The sequence below is a fragment of the Botrytis porri genome (genome assembly GCF_014898465.1).
Source record: "Botrytis porri strain MUCL 3234 chromosome Unknown BPOR_007, whole genome shotgun sequence".
Lineage (NCBI taxonomy): Eukaryota > Fungi > Ascomycota > Leotiomycetes > Helotiales > Sclerotiniaceae > Botrytis > Botrytis porri.
In genome coordinates, this window is record NW_024066081.1 from 1,517,704 (window position 1) to 1,534,360 (window position 16,657).

At 43.2% G+C, this 16,657-nt stretch overlaps 8 protein-coding genes across 8 annotated transcripts; 2 read left to right on the plus strand and 6 right to left on the minus strand.

The window, feature by feature from the left end:
- Positions 1 to 562: 562 nt before the first annotated feature.
- Positions 563 to 964, minus strand: EAF01_005780 (uncharacterized protein; the record flags this gene model as incomplete). Its single annotated transcript, XM_038914034.1, has 1 exon — positions 563 to 964. The coding sequence occupies one exon, from the start codon at positions 962 to 964 to the stop codon at positions 563 to 565; it is 402 nt and encodes a 133-aa protein (XP_038770483.1).
- A 1,626-nt stretch (positions 965 to 2,590) lies between these two features.
- Positions 2,591 to 3,756, minus strand: EAF01_005781 (uncharacterized protein). Its single transcript, XM_038914035.1, has 2 exons — positions 3,146 to 3,756; positions 2,591 to 3,041 (listed from the first exon to the last, which is right to left on the minus strand). The coding sequence occupies exons 1-2, from the start codon at positions 3,684 to 3,686 to the stop codon at positions 2,866 to 2,868; spliced, it is 717 nt and encodes a 238-aa protein (XP_038770484.1). The 5' UTR covers positions 3,687 to 3,756; the 3' UTR covers positions 2,591 to 2,865.
- A 2,446-nt stretch (positions 3,757 to 6,202) lies between these two features.
- EAF01_005782 (uncharacterized protein) lies at positions 6,203 to 6,987 on the minus strand (the record flags this gene model as incomplete). The annotated part of the gene is made up of 3 exons (XM_038914036.1): positions 6,203 to 6,337; positions 6,397 to 6,701; positions 6,975 to 6,987. 3 exons carry the CDS (start codon positions 6,985 to 6,987, stop codon positions 6,203 to 6,205), a joined length of 453 nt encoding a protein of 150 aa, XP_038770485.1.
- Positions 6,988 to 8,311: 1,324 nt separating this feature from the next.
- On the plus strand, positions 8,312 to 10,968 carry EAF01_005783 (uncharacterized protein). The gene is made up of 5 exons (XM_038914037.1): positions 8,312 to 8,738; positions 8,855 to 9,008; positions 9,066 to 9,216; positions 9,271 to 9,335; positions 9,384 to 10,968. The coding sequence occupies exons 1-5, from the start codon at positions 8,617 to 8,619 to the stop codon at positions 10,707 to 10,709; spliced, it is 1,818 nt and encodes a 605-aa protein (XP_038770486.1). The 5' UTR covers positions 8,312 to 8,616; the 3' UTR covers positions 10,710 to 10,968.
- Positions 10,969 to 11,369: 401 nt separating this feature from the next.
- On the minus strand, positions 11,370 to 12,251 carry EAF01_005784 (uncharacterized protein; the record flags this gene model as incomplete). The annotated part of the gene is made up of 3 exons (XM_038914038.1): positions 11,370 to 11,752; positions 11,885 to 12,123; positions 12,178 to 12,251. 3 exons carry the CDS (start codon positions 12,249 to 12,251, stop codon positions 11,370 to 11,372), a joined length of 696 nt encoding a protein of 231 aa, XP_038770487.1.
- Positions 12,252 to 12,739: 488 nt separating this feature from the next.
- Positions 12,740 to 13,715, plus strand: EAF01_005785 (uncharacterized protein; the record flags this gene model as incomplete). The annotated part of the gene is made up of 2 exons (XM_038914039.1): positions 12,740 to 12,797; positions 12,922 to 13,715. 2 exons carry the CDS (start codon positions 12,740 to 12,742, stop codon positions 13,713 to 13,715), a joined length of 852 nt encoding a protein of 283 aa, XP_038770488.1.
- Positions 13,716 to 13,917: 202 nt separating this feature from the next.
- Positions 13,918 to 14,193, minus strand: EAF01_005786 (uncharacterized protein; the record flags this gene model as incomplete). Its single annotated transcript, XM_038914040.1, has 1 exon — positions 13,918 to 14,193. One exon carries the CDS (start codon positions 14,191 to 14,193, stop codon positions 13,918 to 13,920), a length of 276 nt encoding a protein of 91 aa, XP_038770489.1.
- A 704-nt stretch (positions 14,194 to 14,897) lies between these two features.
- Positions 14,898 to 15,996, minus strand: EAF01_005787 (uncharacterized protein; the record flags this gene model as incomplete). The annotated part of the gene is made up of 3 exons (XM_038914041.1): positions 14,898 to 14,953; positions 15,047 to 15,838; positions 15,897 to 15,996. The coding sequence occupies 3 exons, from the start codon at positions 15,994 to 15,996 to the stop codon at positions 14,898 to 14,900; spliced, it is 948 nt and encodes a 315-aa protein (XP_038770490.1).
- Positions 15,997 to 16,657: the final 661 nt, after the last annotated feature.

Genomic DNA, 16,657 nt, shown 5'->3' on the forward strand with positions numbered 1-16,657 from the left:
CAAGAATGTTTCACCAGCGTCTAGAATCTTGCAAACTTTCGTCCTTAATTCTGAGAAGCTGATCCGAGGACTTCAGTGTAATTACATCATCACGAGGAAAAAAGCTCACAAGGTTGATTTGACGAGAAGATGTTGATTATAAAATATTCATTTCCTCATTACTTTCTTACTTTATATTATCTATCGTCTAACCGGTACTTCAAAACACCCAATCGTCTACGCCAGACTCCCATGAAGCAAATTGTAAGAAGCTGAATTGATGAAGATATTCTCCTAGAAATCTTTGCTGCGGATATTACTTAAACGAGTTTCCCCTCCAGTTCTTGATATCTTTTGTGAGTTTCAGCTCGTGGGTATTGGTGTTGCAAAACCGTTCAAACTTTAGAGTTAAGGAGTGGATGGTGTGGTGACTTGTGCCTGAGAGAGTCTCGAAAATACAAACGGATGTATCGCAGATAGATTTCCAGCATCGTATCTACTTCTCCAAATATCTCTTCTTGACCTTTTTTCTCTTCTCTCGCAAGAATACTAGAGAATTCCATATTACTCAAACATGTTCTATTCATCTCCGGTAGTCACTGCCTGCCGATGTATAACGCGACGTATCCAATCCAGTCCCCAGCGCTCTAGTCCCAAATGATGGTGGCGCGCGCCCTCCCTGAGTATGTCCTTCCTGACCATATCCACCATTACTATATCTATGAGAATCCCCATTACTGTTATAACCCCTCGGATCTTTACTACTACTACTGCTGCTGCTGCTGCTGCTATGTCCACTTTGCGATCCTCGATTTCCGTTTCGAGAAGTGCTGCTGCCTCTCGAAGGATCCCTCTTATACAGCTCAGAAGGGACGGGTACCCGACGACCGTTAGATTCCTGCAATTTTTTCTTCTCCACTTCGTGCTGTGGGATTTTCTTGACGGGCTCGACGTGTTCCCCGCGGGATCCGAAACAACAGCACATTTCGTTGGGTTTTGAGGAAAATGAAAGAAATTGGAAGGAGGAGAGTTCAAGAGACTGAGATGAAGGAAAGACTAATTTTCAGATCAAAAAGAGTGACTGAACAATTAAGGAATGAACAGACGCCTCTTTCTCAAGAAGTAAAATTAAATAAATACACGAAAATAAAGAGATCTTCCTCATCTATATACACTCTCCAATATCCACAGGATCACGAAGAAGTTAGTCGACCAAACACAATACCATCACCCGTCTTACAGCATCTCCACTGTCCATTTTTCAAACCCAAACCCTTCTCATCGCCGCTAACAAACCCCTATAACCAACTTCCCAAGTGCCTGAATCCAATCCCAGGGATACGTATCCGAAACCCAAGAACCCCGTACCCGGCTGTTTGTCAGCGCTTCTGGAGGGCTGAGTGGTCGAGGTCGATGGACCTTTGTTCGTTTCAGAGAACTAAAAACATGTCAAGGTCATAGGATAAGCGAGATCGCGAGACATCGGCCGCTGCGGTAAGGTACCTTATGGTGGTATGAAAATATAAGCTTCCAACTTCAATTTACTGTACTGGAGATCGAAGATATAGAATTGAGTTCTGAGTTTCACAATGCGAAGAGATGACTGTGCTACCAAAGCAGAGAACCTAGCATGAAACCAATCCATGAAAATACATATGCCATGAAAATGCATGTGCAAAGTTGTAGAGATACAGGTTTGGTAGCCGCCGACCCAGCAATCGGGTTACCAAACCATCGGGTCAGATCCTATGAAGATCCTTCAGGAAGCGGAAATCTTGGGGTATTTCATCATTGCCGGGTGTGATTCTAGATTGTTGTATGATCATTGATGAAGGTATTGGGATTTCTTGTCCCGGGTGGGTATTCAAAATGCTGAGGAGAGGTTAGTATCATATATCATTTTGGGAGAGAAGTTCAAGGGGATGATTTGGTAAGTGGGAAATGCTTAAATCGCTTCGTACTGTATCCCAAGATTTTACAGAAACAGCTCCGCCTCAAGACTCAAGCCTTCAAACAGTATACTCCCCCCATCTAATGGATGATATTCAGCTCAGTTGTAGCACACTAAGTTTCCACATCCTCTCAAACACAAGCGCTACTTGACATCTAAAACGCCTGATATTTGATAACATAGTCTCTTGGTTTGTATATCTTGAACGCTATACCTAGGATTTTAGGGGGGGGGGGGTCTAAAATTGAGATTTCTAGCGAGCCTGATTCGTAGTCATGAGTAGGAGATGGGAGAGTGGAAGAAAAGGACTTCACTACTATTGCTTAAGAATGGAATGCTAACTCTCGAGTCTCGGGTGGCATCAGTATGAACAATGATTAACCGTCCGCTGGCATAAATATTAAGATGGATAACAAACTCAGAATTGCTAATTCTACCCTTCGAATCTGAGTGCCTGGTGTTGGTGCCATTCAATCTGCTCTATCATTGTTTAGCAGATAGATTACGTGCAATGTGAGATATTTAACGACTCATTTATCCAGCAATTTACTGGATAATGTATTGATGGAAGAGCAAGTCTATATATGACGAGAAGCCGCTTGGCATCATAAATCAGCAAGTGTAAGTATTTTTCTGCGCGAAAGCACCACGGAATCTCAAGTGATGGGTCGATTTCTCGCTCCTGGTAGCTTATCGAAGCATGAATCTGGAATTAATATATATGTTCCTTTACCTTGAGGAATTCAAGATATAAAAAAACGACGGTACAAGAAACCCCATTCTTATGTTGTCTTAACAATTCTATCTTTCTGTATTTACTTTTCGCGTCGTGGTTCGACCCATGGTGCCTGGGTATTATCCTAATCTAATAGATTGATCATCTCTCATCAATCAGCTAGAGTATCAACAAAACTCCACAAATGCAGACACCACTCTCATCTAATAATCTCTCTCCCACCACTTGCAGCACCGCCCTCCTTCTTTCCACCAGATCCAGCCAACCAAGCTGCCGCATCGAAATTTTGCAATGGATTGGCGCCATTGGCACCGCCTGTAATTCCACCACCACTCTTCTGACGCTCCTGAAATTCCGCCTTGAGTTCTGGGTCCACTGTAAAAGACGTACTGTTAACATATAAAATATGGAATATATCATATGGCATGATTGTGAGGCCTCAAATATGACTCCCAGAACTCCAAGAAGAATATACGTACTATTGTCCATAAGATAAGGCATTCCAAACACAATAAGCATACTGAATCCAGCAATCAAGATCATAGGATTCTTCAATAAACTCAATGGCGAGAATCCCGCTCGTTCAAGATAATAGCTTTTCTCGACAAGTGGCATAACTTCCGCTGTATACTTGTGTTCTCCGAGTTTAGAAACTAGGATGTTCTCTCCCTTGTTGCTCCATTCGTTAGCGCGGAAAGTGGTAAATGCTTCAATGGGAATGAGATTTGACTCGGAGGATGCAGGATGGATATCGACGCGGAGAGGAATGAAAGCGTAGGCTGGAGAGGAAACGGTGAGAAGGTAGGAGCCGCTAGTAAGGTTGCGGAAAGAGAAGGAATTGGATGGTGTCAGAGGCGCGGTGTGCGTGTGAGAAAGGGTACTGAGGATTGCGTGGGTGGAGGGGGGGAGAGTTGATGGGTTTAGTTGGGGAGTCGTTGGGATTGTGAAGATGAGTTGAGTTGCGAGAGTGGAGGGGAGAAAGGAAAGCAGCGAACAAACGCTGATGACTGAAAGACGCATTTTCTAGATGCTTTCAGGGAGAGTGTCTTTTTGGGAGTTGAGAGCTACTTGAGGGTCTGGTCGGTGATGTAAGGTCAAACGTATCTTGAGTCGGAAAAATGAATGGTCCGAGCTTAGGTAACCTTGGGATTTATTTTAACACATTCGTTCTCAACAGCTCACTTGCTTGCAACATACACGATCACCATTTTTGTAATGATAGTATATCATAATTGAGTAGTATGTGGTATGTCAGTTTATATGTCGAATTGTATATCAAAGCACTTATTACCAAACTCAAGTACAGCTTCTACTTAGCAAGTGCAAAGTAAGGATAGTAATAGAAAATATCTATGCCCAAGCAATCTACGACACATCTATTCTTCTTTCTATTAGATACTTGATTATGGCTCTCAGTATCCGAAGCATATTGCACAGGGATAAAGGATATCATGAAAAGACATGGAAGATGGTTTTTGACCGGTTTTATCACATCATTTATTTTGCAAGTGCAAAGTTCATTAATGATACCATACCCGTATATCATCTCTTGCTTCGATCATTGATCATTGAGCTATTATGTTTATCAAGAGCCATCATTTCAATCACAGTAGAAGCTAGTCTTCGATCACGACTGAGAACCCATATCTCAACCTACAAATTCAATATCATGTTTCTAGGACCATATATCTCAAGCGACATTAGTATTCCAGCAAAATGTAGGTGGTTAGACAGTATGCTACAACACATGCACTTTGTCACAACATAATTCACACAGGCATCAGAGGAAAGAGAAGGATCCATAAACACAATATTGGTGGTTTTCCAAGATTCTTCTGTCAATCAGCATGTCGTCAATCAATTTTCACCTTGCGAATCGAGTGGTCAGAGTGGTGGACGTATGCAGCATCGACTAGGTCCACGACAACATTTTCTGACAGATGATTACCCCAAGTGATACTGGGAAATACTATCGTGGTGATTATAACCCCAGGTTGCTGCCGAGGTGCTGTATATCAATAATGATTTGTTTTAGCCAATATAGCACCATAACACATTCGCCTTGGAAACTTCACAATCCAATGTTTACATCTACTGATCTCTATCCACATACGATACCATATTAATAGCTTTACCGACATGAAATTTTCACAGTACACGCCTGCACTTTTCGCCGTCACATTGCAAAATTGTAAACCCAAGCATAACAGCACATATAATCAAGCTTAGCGAACTCCTCATTTCTCCATCACAAAACGGTATGAAGCATGGTTTTAGCAATAGCAGTAGGCAATCAGTAATCCTCAAGAATACCACCACTGGCTCATCACTACTCATCAGAAATCTACTGCTCATCAGAAATCTACTGCTCATCAGATATCTACTACTCAATCAAAATCTTCTACGAAAACCCAGATACCCCTTACTTTAAATCTCAATCTTCATCTTCATCTCAAGCCCCAAAGCACAAACATAAAAATTCATGTTGATCCTCATATTTTCATCTCCGTAACCCCTTTCCCTTTCCCATCCTCACCCACGCACACTCAAGCTCAAAAGATGAAACTCCCCCTCCCCTCAGGACTATTCTTCTTACTGTATATACCATCAATAAAAGCGTACACCACCACCCTATATACATCCATCCATCTAACGTCAAAGCTTTATCCAAGAATAGCAAACAACACAAACTCACCCGCAAAAAGCAGTCTTCCCTAGCACTCATCAACTACCATAAATATGATTCCTTTCCTTTCCACTCCACTTCTCTCCCCTCCCCCCAATCTACATTTTCAAAAGACACCTACCTACCTACCTTAGTACACCCACCAACCGGAGAACCCTCACAAAATACAAAACCAACAAGCTACCAGTAGTAACAAGTCCTCTCCCACCACCCCCGTAAGATCCAAAAACGAAAACAAAAAAACATACAACAGTGGGGATTCGCTGGTGGTCACCCACCCAACTACTAATCCACCGATCTGAAGCTTGTGTATGGCAGAGCGGACGGGATGCCCAATTCTCTTCAGTCTATGGTCGTATGTGACAGAAACAAGAAGAATTAGGAATATATTTGGAAGAAGTTTGAGGTGATAAACTTATGAACATACTGTGTGGTGAGTGTGGTCACAGTGGAGAGGTTGTGGTAAGGTTCATCACTTGAATGAAGTGTTGATAACATCTAGTTTGAACATTTAGTGCATACAATCAAATATATCGAGTTGAAGATTTCGAGCCTAGGATTGATAAAAATAACACCCCAGATGTCAAAAAGGAAAGTTCACACATATAAAAACCATATATAATTCACCCGAAAAAGGTCCTTGTTTGAGAGAAATTCATATTTTGGCTAACAAATTTGTGCAATTAATGACGATTAAATCATAAAGTCATAAAAGTGAATTGATTCAGAGTCGAGATAATACACAGACGAAACGGAATACTCCAATCCGAACGTCATTTCCTTCCCATACCATAACCCCATTCCGTTAATCCTTCCCAACGATCATACCCAATATTAAAACGTAATACATTTACTCGAATGGGTTGGTGTGGGTTCCCCACCAGGTAAGGAAGAGAGAGAGACCGACAGTCTCGAAGACGCGGGCGAGAGCTCCAACGGCAACAGTGTCGAGTGGTCGCTTCTCAGTGGTGACTTGTGCAATGAACTGGGGAGATTGTTAGTGAATGATTCTCGATGCATAATATTTCTAGAGGGATAACGTACAGATGGAGCAGACGAAGCCATGAAGATCAAAGATCCCAAGTATGCAGCACCCTTGTATGAGAGAGTACCGGTGGCATTGATCAAAGCACCAACACCATATGATTGGACGGCGCTACCAACGAGGGAAGTTCCCCATGCAGCAGCGGCGGAAGCAGCCTCCTTTGACTTGACAAACTCCTCCTTGGAGTTGGCAGCTTGAGCTCTGTGGTAGGTCTCGCCGAAGACTGGGCCGAGGACAGCAAGGGATGCAGCGTGGTTGAAGACGGTACCAAGGGCAATAGCCGATGGCTTAACTGGTGGGAGGTCTATTCGGAGTAGGTGTTAGTGGCAGCTAATTAGTGGGGTAGACGTGAATTGAAAGAAGAATGGGAGCTAGATGGGAGAAGGTGGTGATGGCATGATAATGCGCTGTAAGGAGGCATTGAGAGGATATTCCATTGACATTTCAACTTGGGAAGTGTTAATGGACAAATCCCAAGCTCAAGATGTCCATTCCAAAGCTCTCTCACAATGCTCCAGCATCACCAGTTCCATTCCAAGCCATCTCCATCAAAGGCGTCCCGAGCATGCATACGTACAGTGAAGAGACATGATGTGATTGTAAAGTGGTGGTTGATTGAAAAGATTAATTAAAGGATCTCGTTGATTAAGAGTTGATGAGATTGAATTGTTTGTGTGTATTGAAAAGTAGAGGAGAAATGTGAGAGAAGAGAGGGACAAAGAATAGATTTATGTAGCGGGGGTGAATGGAAGCTAAAGCCATTACGGATAAATTTGGGAAGGCACGTCATGGAAAGAGTTCCAAGGCATATGAAGACGGGGGGCTTATGAGAGGTTGGCATGATGGTGGAGTAGCAAACGGGTGGAAAATATGAGAATGATCGGGAAATCACTTTTTCTGGGTTGTCAAATGCATGGGATTTTGAGGTGGAGCCTTTTTAATATATTGCGAATCATCTACGAAGTATGTGGAATCTAGATTGATTGTGGATGTGATGTAAGTATACGAAGTACACATACATGCTAGATAATGTAGAATACCGAGTATACTCGAGTACAGTAAGTATACTTGGTACATTCAATGAGTATACCGATACGGGTACCTACCATATTATGTCCAATGGAAGTATCTATCCAATAGAAGCATATATCCAATAAAAGTGTGAATGCCTTAGGTACGTACCTAGAAGAAGTATATATCCAATACAAGTATATATCTCGTAACCCAAATATGTACTTCTCGATTGATCGAGCGTACTTGTCTCGAGCTGGTCTTAGCAAAACGAATAACTTGAAAAGACAAACTCATCGTCCCGGCCCATACACTACCACTACCACTACCACTACCACTACCACTCGCCTACGTATACTTCATACCTGTTCCTATTCCTATTCCTGTTCCTGTTCCCGTCCCCGTTCCTCTCTGTACAATGGATGTGCGATGTACCTTACCTGTCTAGATCTGATTCCCCTCCGAGCTCTCCCTCATTTATTAGGTCCACTCCTCACTCCTCACTCCACTCACCTTCCAGCTTTGCTTACTTGTTTGCTTGTTGCTTGCTTTTTCCATAAAAGAGCTCTGAGCTAATTTCCCCACAACTTTTCCATTCACAACCAGATTTAATCCTTCGTAGAGTGACATCATACACGGACCTAACTCTCCAACTTTAACATTGTGGCGTTATGGATCACGATTGGAACCATGGAATTCAAATCACGAGATTGTGGATTGACTTTGTGGCTAGTTTCCGCCGCTTTATTACTTTCCGCTCTGTGGTCATAAAACAGCGTCACTTTAACATCAACCTTAGGCACTAAGGATCTCGTGCCGTTGCAGTTACGTACAAAGTACCCACGCACCTAGAATGATCCTTTCCAGTTCCAGAACACCCCCGATTCATCTCAAATCCTTCTCCTCAAGACTCAAGACTCTCCTCAAGACTCTGAAACACAAGCTTAGACCAATCAAATTATATTCAATATGAAACCAGTCCTCTGTACTTGACACGTGATGCTCATTTGAATTTGGTTGGTACTTTTTTTGGCATCAAAACTCAATTTTCTTTCAAAGCATTAAAGCCCCTTTTCTCTTATTGTCGCCGATACTATCTTGGGTCTGAAGATTCCGTACCATGGTATTTTGGTGTTCCTATTTACTTTACCATTTGGATTTTGGATGGTTGTGAATTTTGAAGCCGGCGTTAAGTCAAGCTGTAAGATATGGAGGACCAGGAGTCTTTGCTGGGGCACAGGTCGAATGAAAGGTCGGGCGCAAGTAGTATTGCTAACGCATACCAATATGCTTATCGACGAACAGGTTGTTGGAGACCAACTTTGATTGTGTAAGGTGTATTTGGTTTTGTTTATTTAAGTTCGACTGTGTACCCAAGTCCTTCTATGTTACTGTTCTATCTTGCTTGTGTTATCAAACTCATCATCAGCTAACAATCAATTCTAGACCTTGCTTATTTTTAGCTACACTTTTTCTGACTCCATTATACATGATGAATAATAAAGTACAACCAAAGACTAGGCATATGGAGTTTAGAAATGTAGTAGGATATTTTCTACAAGATGATCAGAATACAAAGTCGGAAACTTTCAATTACACGGTAAGGGAATTCACAATCATCTTGTTGGATGTTAGACTAACATAACTATCTACTCAGGAGTCGAACTTTGGGTTAAAAGATCGTGTGTATGATACGGATGCAGAATTTGACCCGGAGAGAAATAAGACGCAATGGGAAAGATTTGAGAATCATGTTGTGAAACTCAACAACCAGACCCCTAAGAATGTTCAGTATAAAGTTCTTTACTGTATGTATTCAAATCACTGCTGCCATCACATGATACGCAACTGACAGTTTGAAGTGGGGCGTCATGGGGAAGGTTACCATAATATAAAAGAGACTGAGGTTGGAAAAGAAGCATGGGATGTATGTTTGATCTGACCCTGGGTACGCGATCCTTACTGACCTCTATAGTGCTACTATTCTCACTTGAATGGTGATGAAAATTCAACCTGGGCCGATGCTCACCTGGCTCCCACTGGTGTTGCCCAAGCTCTGGTGGCGAACGAGTTTTGGGAGAAACTAATCACTACACAAAAAGCATCTCCACCACAGTCCTATTACGTCTCACCCCTGACACGTTGTCTCCAAACATGTTCTCTCACATTCAGCAATCTACCACTTCCACTCACCTCCCCTCCATTCACCCCCATTATCAAAGAACTTCTCCGTGAAGGTATCTCCTCTCATACTTGCGATCGACGCCGCTCAAAAACTTATATCCACGCTTTCGCCCCTACTTGGAAATTTGAATCTAAATTCCCAGAAGAAGATCCTTATTGGCGTGCCAATTACTCGGAAACTCACGAGGCAGAGAATAGAAGATTCAAAGCTCTCCTGGATGATATATTCATGAATGATAATAGCACATTCATCTCACTTAGTTCCCATTCCGGAGCTATCAACACCATCTTACGAGTTATCGGCCATAGAACATTCTCCTTGAAGACAGGAGCTGTAATTCCAGTCTTGATCAAAGCACAGAATGTATTGAGAGAAGACCCAGCCCCAATATACAAAGGTCCAGAATTTGCCAAAGACCCGAAAGTATGTTCAGCGCCTCCACGTCCATCTGATATCCCAAAGCCAGTAAATGATATCGGCCTACAAAAACCCGAGGACGCTGTTCCTCCCCCACCACAGCCTCCAGCTCCGGAGCCAGCTACTCCCGCTGAGCCAAACCCTCCCACGGATCCATTACCACCCACAAATCTGAACCCACCCACCGAACCGCTCCCTCCCGCTGAACCAAACCCTCCCACGGATCCATTACCACCCACAAATCTAAACCCACCCACCGAACCACTCCCTCCCGCAGAACCAAACCCTCCCACGGATCCATTACCACCCGCAAATCTGAACCCACCCACCGAACCGCTCCCTCCTGCTGAGCCAAATCCCCCCACTAACCTAACGCCACCCGTGGATCCCGCAAACCCAGCAACAGTGGAAATGAATCCTCCTCCCGCCGAAGAAATACCTTCTCAAAATGTCGAGGTAAATCGTCCCGTCGAAGCAGCTCCACCCACAGATATACCAGTGAATCCACCCACCAACTCAATTCCACCCCCATCAAACGACCCTCCAACCAATCCCCCCATTGAAGCAAACCCTCCCATCAACGCAGCTTCCCCACCTAACGAATCTCTCGAGGTCGCTAAACCCGATCCCTTACTACCCGTTGACCCAGCACCGCCTGTTCCAGGAGAACCTGGCATTGGTGATGGGGTATCTTTGTAATTCTAGTTTATTATTATTTTGTTGAATGAATACTTTGTTTTTCAAACTAATCGAAATCTCTATTTTTTGTCATGATATCGTGTGATGATATTGTAACAGTACTGTGATTTTACAGGAAAAGGGATATTAGTTCTTTGCGTTTTGTGATGGATTGAGTAGGAATGTATATACAGATGCGTGAAGTATCTCGTCATATCATTCTTCAATACAGCTATATCGGAATTTAGCAAGGGCATATTAGGACTCAAGGATTAAGCTATTCTACATTTCTTGATCTTTCACGAGTAAGTTTCATATACATTTCAAAGAAATGAGAAGATGCAAAATATCGAGTGTTTTTAATTTTCAATCCATATGATCTATATATAGACTATGTACCTAAGTAATCTTACTCGAGAGAAGATTCCTCCCTCCCTCGGGCTTCCGTGATATACTAGGCATGCAAACTGCATCTATATTTCCACAGCGCAGCATCTTTCCCAGCTATGTCATCATCGCATTCATCTCTAAAGCCACCACAAACCAGCATGCTGTAAATGACTTTTAGACTCCAGGAATAAATGCAATTCTCCTAGCATCCCATACATCCATTGAAACCCCCATTCATTCCTTTTCCCAGAAAACCAGGAATCGCAAAATAGTTTCATCCATCTATCCATCTCACTTCACCTCCCTAATAGGCAACGCCTCATTCTTCTCCACCAATTCTCCCACTCCCAATCCCCTCCCCACCTTAACCTTCCTTTTTTTCTCTGCCGCTTCGCCATCCTTCCCCTCCTCAATCGCCTTTACATCTTTTGCACTTCCTGCGCTTCCCACAGGCTCTCCTTCATCTCCTTCCTCCTCATCGAGTATCTGCTCGCGGATGTATGACAGATCCAAGTTCATAGAATAGGCATCTTCACCATCGGCGTAGTATTTTGCTTCGATTTTTTCGGTCTGGAAACCGAGGGTATCGCGGTAGAGACGGAGGGCGGCTTGGTTAGAGACGCGCACGTGTAGGGAGACGTATTGGGCGGAGAAGGTTTCGACCATTGCTTTTTCTGTGGGATTGACATGGGATGGTTAGTTTCTCTTTTTATATTGTCAAGGGAATTTATAGTCTTGATCTTAGACTTAATCCTCATCCCTACGGGTGAAGAATAAAAAGGAATGAGATGAGAGAAGAAACATACGACTCTGCCTCATCAATTTCTCCGCAATCCCCAGACGTCGATGCGTGCGCATCACACTCAGACTAGTGATATGACCATGCTGCACGCCATCCGCAGGATCTTCTTCCATTTTCGCAAGAACATAGCCGACGATGCGCGGGTAATCGTAGGGGGTTTTCTGGGGCCGCGAAACGTCGACTGCGACGAAGGAGAGTTGGGGCCAGGAGAGTGCATGGTAGAGATAGTATTTCATGAAATAGCTAGAGGGGGGTTAGTGAGTTTGGAGGGGTAGAGGGGAGGAGGGAAATACGAACTTTTCGGGAAGATTCGTGATGTTGGCATGTTGAACATGTGGAATATCAGAGGAGCGCAGGAGTCTGATATCCATGTTTATTAATGCGATGGCTTTTCTTCCAATTCTTGGGGTTTGTAATAGAGGGCGGATGTGAGTTATGGGAAGGGAATAGCTGGTTGGTTGTGGCAGAGCTCGCTTTGACAAGTCGACAATTGGTGGGATGGTGTAATGCAAAGCTTCCTCTCTCACCACATGTAACTGGTGCGCTTAATCGATAAGAACTAGGAAATGATAAATGGACCCTGGGAGTTTCTATGCCGACAATTATGTAGAACCCCACCATAATGCTCAAGTGATGTATGTGTGGTGGGGGTGTGAAGAAGGTAAATACCCAGGTAGGTAGGTTTCTGCTGGTTATGCATATATAAAGGCTGTTTAGGCATTTCCTTCTTTTTTGTTCATATTACTTACCCATTGATTGATCAAGCGATCTAGTAATCAAAAGATAAAAGTGCAATTATCACTTCTGTGGTATAAAATTAGACTGCTCGAGGGATTCATATTACATCAAAAACTACGCAATGGCTTCAAATAGACCCTTGGAAGGCAAACTTGCTGTTATTACTGGTGCTTCAAGAGGTGAGTCAATTGCTTATTGTCATTTCTATTCTACAAATCTTTCTCTATGTTCTCCGTGCCTTCTTTCCGCTTCTACCCTACATTTATTATCCTAAAACTCCAACATCAACTAACCAACCCCCAGGAATCGGAGCAGCAATCGCCGAAAACCTCGCATCCAAAGGCGCCAACCTCGTCCTAAACTACACATCCAATTCCTCCGCTCCTCTCACCACCGAGCTCTCCAAGAAGCTCGAAGAAAAACACAACATCAAAACTTTCATCGTCCAAGCCGATGTGTCTGAGAAATCCGGCGCAGAAACTATCATCAACAATAGTAAATCCCATTTCTCAGACACCTCCGGAAAATTCCAAATCGATATCCTGGTAAACAATGCAGGTGTATCCAAAAACACACCCATCCCAGACATCACAATCGATGACTTTAACTGGCAATACAAGATCAACGTACTTGGTCCCCTTCTTCTCTTACAAGCCGCACTAGACTATCTCCCCCACGATAGATCCGGCCGCATCATTAATCTCGGTTCCGTCTCTAGTTCCGAGGGTTTCTGGGGCCAAACGGTGTATGGCGGTACCAAAGCAGCTGTAGATGCCATGACGCGAACCTGGGCACGCGAATTGCATGATCGCGCAACGGTAAATTCTATTAATCCAGGTCCGGTGAAGACGGATATGTGGGCAGGTGCCTCTGCGGGATTTAAGAATGGGGTGAAACCTTGGATTGAAATTACCCCTGGAAGTAAGATCAGACCGGAGGTGGATGATCAGGATTTGGTAGATGATGCGCCAAATGCGGGAGGCAGACCGGCTTATACTTCTGAAATTGCGGGTATTGTAGGTATGTTGTGTACGAGTGATAGTCAATGGTGTACTGGACAAGTTGTATGTGCGAATGGTGGAATGGTTTTCAAATAGGGTTGCTAGCATCTAGTTTTGGGCATCAAGTCTTAATTTGAGGATAGTTGATCGTGGATAGATTCAAAGCAGATTCTAATTGAATCAGTTTGACCATACATATTGAGAAGTCCATACTGCTCTTCTTTTGGTCTTGGCAGATCATTTCATCTATTGTAGTGATGATATCGTGAATTGAAATCAATTCCTCATCATCCACTCCTTAATTTTCGGCAGATAGTCTTTGGTTTGGTCTCGCCAAGTCGAAAGTGATAATCATGTTGAGTTCGGATGAATATGCGCGAAGCTTTCTCATAGATATGAAGAATAACTTCTCAGGTTGAAGAAACGAAGATTTCTGAGAAGTTGAGATAGAACGAGAACTTCTCGGATATCCTTCGATTTTAGGTAATAATGACGCTGTGATATTGCGTCGATGACTTGGCCTATCAATAAAGTATAATATTTTGTGAAGTAGTCGCTTGTTTGCGACCGACATTGTATAGTAAGCTCGGTGGTGTAGGGAGGGCGAAAATGATGTCTTTCAAGATGGAATCGGCCGACTTTGAATCCGGCATGATTCGGGTCAACTTGACAATCCTCGGGTGGAAATTGATTTTTGAGATGGAGAATCGGTACATGATGCTTGAGCCTGTTTGAATCTAGAGGGATTTCGTTCGTCGTCACATTCTAGTTTGTCGCTGCTTACTCTCAGAATGCAGCTTTCTTTGGTCGTGGTACTTGCAATTGTCATTTGTCGAAGTGTAGATGAAGCTCACGTCTTACGTGGCACCATAGAATATATACACATTCTATGACAATTCCGAGAGACAGCTCGTTTTTGTCCCGGGCATCACGAAGTTTTCAATATCTTGTTCAACGCAAATCATCAGTTGATGATTTGTGATGTGTTTATTGATGAAAGCTGCATGATGAATGAAACAAGGCGGAAGTAGTCAGCAATCAGAACTCTCCAAGTCCGCTAGTTCATTATTGGTGTCCTCGGGTAGTTGTGAAGCGGTATTTTCATTTAATTTCTTTAGTCTTACGTGATAGAGACACAGAACAAGAGTGACTTTCACATGTAGAGCATTCTATCCCTGCCAGGAAAAGACAGAGGAAATGGGCTACTGTTAAGAGCCATATTGCTTACAGCAGAGATAAAGTCTGTAAAGGTCTTCGGTACAAGTCGAGATGCCCACATCAGCACTCTAGGAGCTTATGTGATGCAAGACTTGCCGGCTTCGAGTGACGTGAGGCTATACACAATTTCAGCATCACAAATGCAAATCCTCAAGTGGAAGTACTGCAACGATGATCATAGAAGTCGACCAATGGTAGGAATGACTTACTTGGAATGATCCAAATTTCATAATACCATTCTTCACCACGAGGCCCATTATTCGGTGATAGGGCAAGATATGTCCCCGCGGATTTAGCGGCAGCCATCATCCCCAGATGAAGCTTCACGATGGCAAGTTCAAACATGATATCGAATTCTGGCTGACCTGTAATCTTTAGATATCGAAGATTTTGTAATTTGCCTATCAACAATGGGGATCGATGGCAGTTATCCACAGCAGCTTGCGAGTGATATTCGATAGATAAATAATGAGGATGAATGTTGTAAAAGTGTTCCTTTGCTGGTGTTTCCACATGCAATCTTGGAATGATATACATTGGCCATGGATAACTTAAGCTTCCCGGAAACGTAGGAGTAAGATGTAAAGTCAGTGAGGTCAGTGGAGCATTAGAAGCCATGATCTCTTCGAGGATTGGCTCTAATAATCTGGTCTCGGAAGATGGTACTGATAACTCCAGACTCTTCAGAAACCGAACACAATCATATGTGATGGCAAAAACAAAACGACATAGGGAAGGTCGATATAACATAAATCGAGGGTTCATTCGACACAAGAATTCAGCCGCATCATTCAGGAACCAATGGTTCACACGGAATAAAACTGCTCCTTCATGGACGAAAAAGTCGTGACATTCTGCTTCAGAGAAAATATCATCTCGACATCTCAAATTCCTGAAGAGATATGAGTAAATCTCATGCCGAAGCTCCGCTGGTAGATTGAAGAATCCATTACATGGTTCTATAATATGAGCATCTTCCTGGGCAGGAAGCGTCCGAACTTCTTTCCAATAGTCAGTTGTGTGGTCACAAATTGACTCTATCTCTATGATGGACCGTACTTTTTAGCTTTGATAGAAAATCTTCAATCCTTTTATATACCCCAGGTTTGTGGGTGGTCTTGTGGTGAAGACGCTGTAAAGATTGTGGTACGTGCGGCATGGTCAGTGAAAACTGTAGATCGTCACGATAATGACGAATATCTGATCGTATTGGGTGAAAATCGAAAAGGGGTTGAAACTTTGAAGTCCGGAGTCAGGAGTCAAGAGAGTTGGATTGGATTTCAGTGTAGGGCATAAGGCATGTTGGTGGCTTGATGGATGTTGGGACACATATCAAAAATGTGCTCGTGTTTTTTTTTTTCCTTCTACAAACGAACCATGCAATATCAGCTGTCATCTCCAACTTATTATTGAAAAGCGGAATCCAGGGGAACAAGTATGGTACGGTACGTATTTACTTGATAGTAGAAATACGGATGAAACGAGAATTCCGGATAGACCATTTGAGCGCAATTTAACTTCCTGATTGAGGCGACGATCAAAACTCATCCTTGTGGAACGATCAGGGAGAAATCTCAAAGCGCTGATATGTCTTGCCCTGTCTTCTCCGCCCCTTTGCCTTTTCGCCCTGGTCAATGCCGGAAAATCATTTCCAGGTCAACGTCCAGCGCTTGTCACAGTGGCACTGGACTGGCACTACTCGTACTGGGTACACAATTTGGTACCGAAGGAACTCGTAAGCATGAACTCTAACTGAAGAAAATTGTACATGTCACATCCGTACGAATGTGGGTATAGCCATGCGATGCAAGTGGTAACAG

Coding starts and splice junctions, on each gene's coding strand:
- EAF01_005781 (XM_038914035.1), bottom strand. CDS start 3,686: ATGCGTCTTTCAGTCATCAGCGTTTGTTCGCTGCTTTCCTTTCTCCCC. Junction 3,042..3,145: donor GCCTTATCTTATGGACAATA/GTACGTATATTC, acceptor CGTCTTTTACAG/TGGACCCAGAACTCAAGGCG.
- EAF01_005783 (XM_038914037.1), top strand. CDS start 8,617: ATGGAGGACCAGGAGTCTTTGCTGGGGCACAGGTCGAATGAAAGGTCG. Junction 9,009..9,065: donor CGGAAACTTTCAATTACACG/GTAAGGGAATTC, acceptor CTATCTACTCAG/GAGTCGAACTTTGGGTTAAA. Junction 9,217..9,270: donor TCAGTATAAAGTTCTTTACT/GTATGTATTCAA, acceptor GACAGTTTGAAG/TGGGGCGTCATGGGGAAGGT.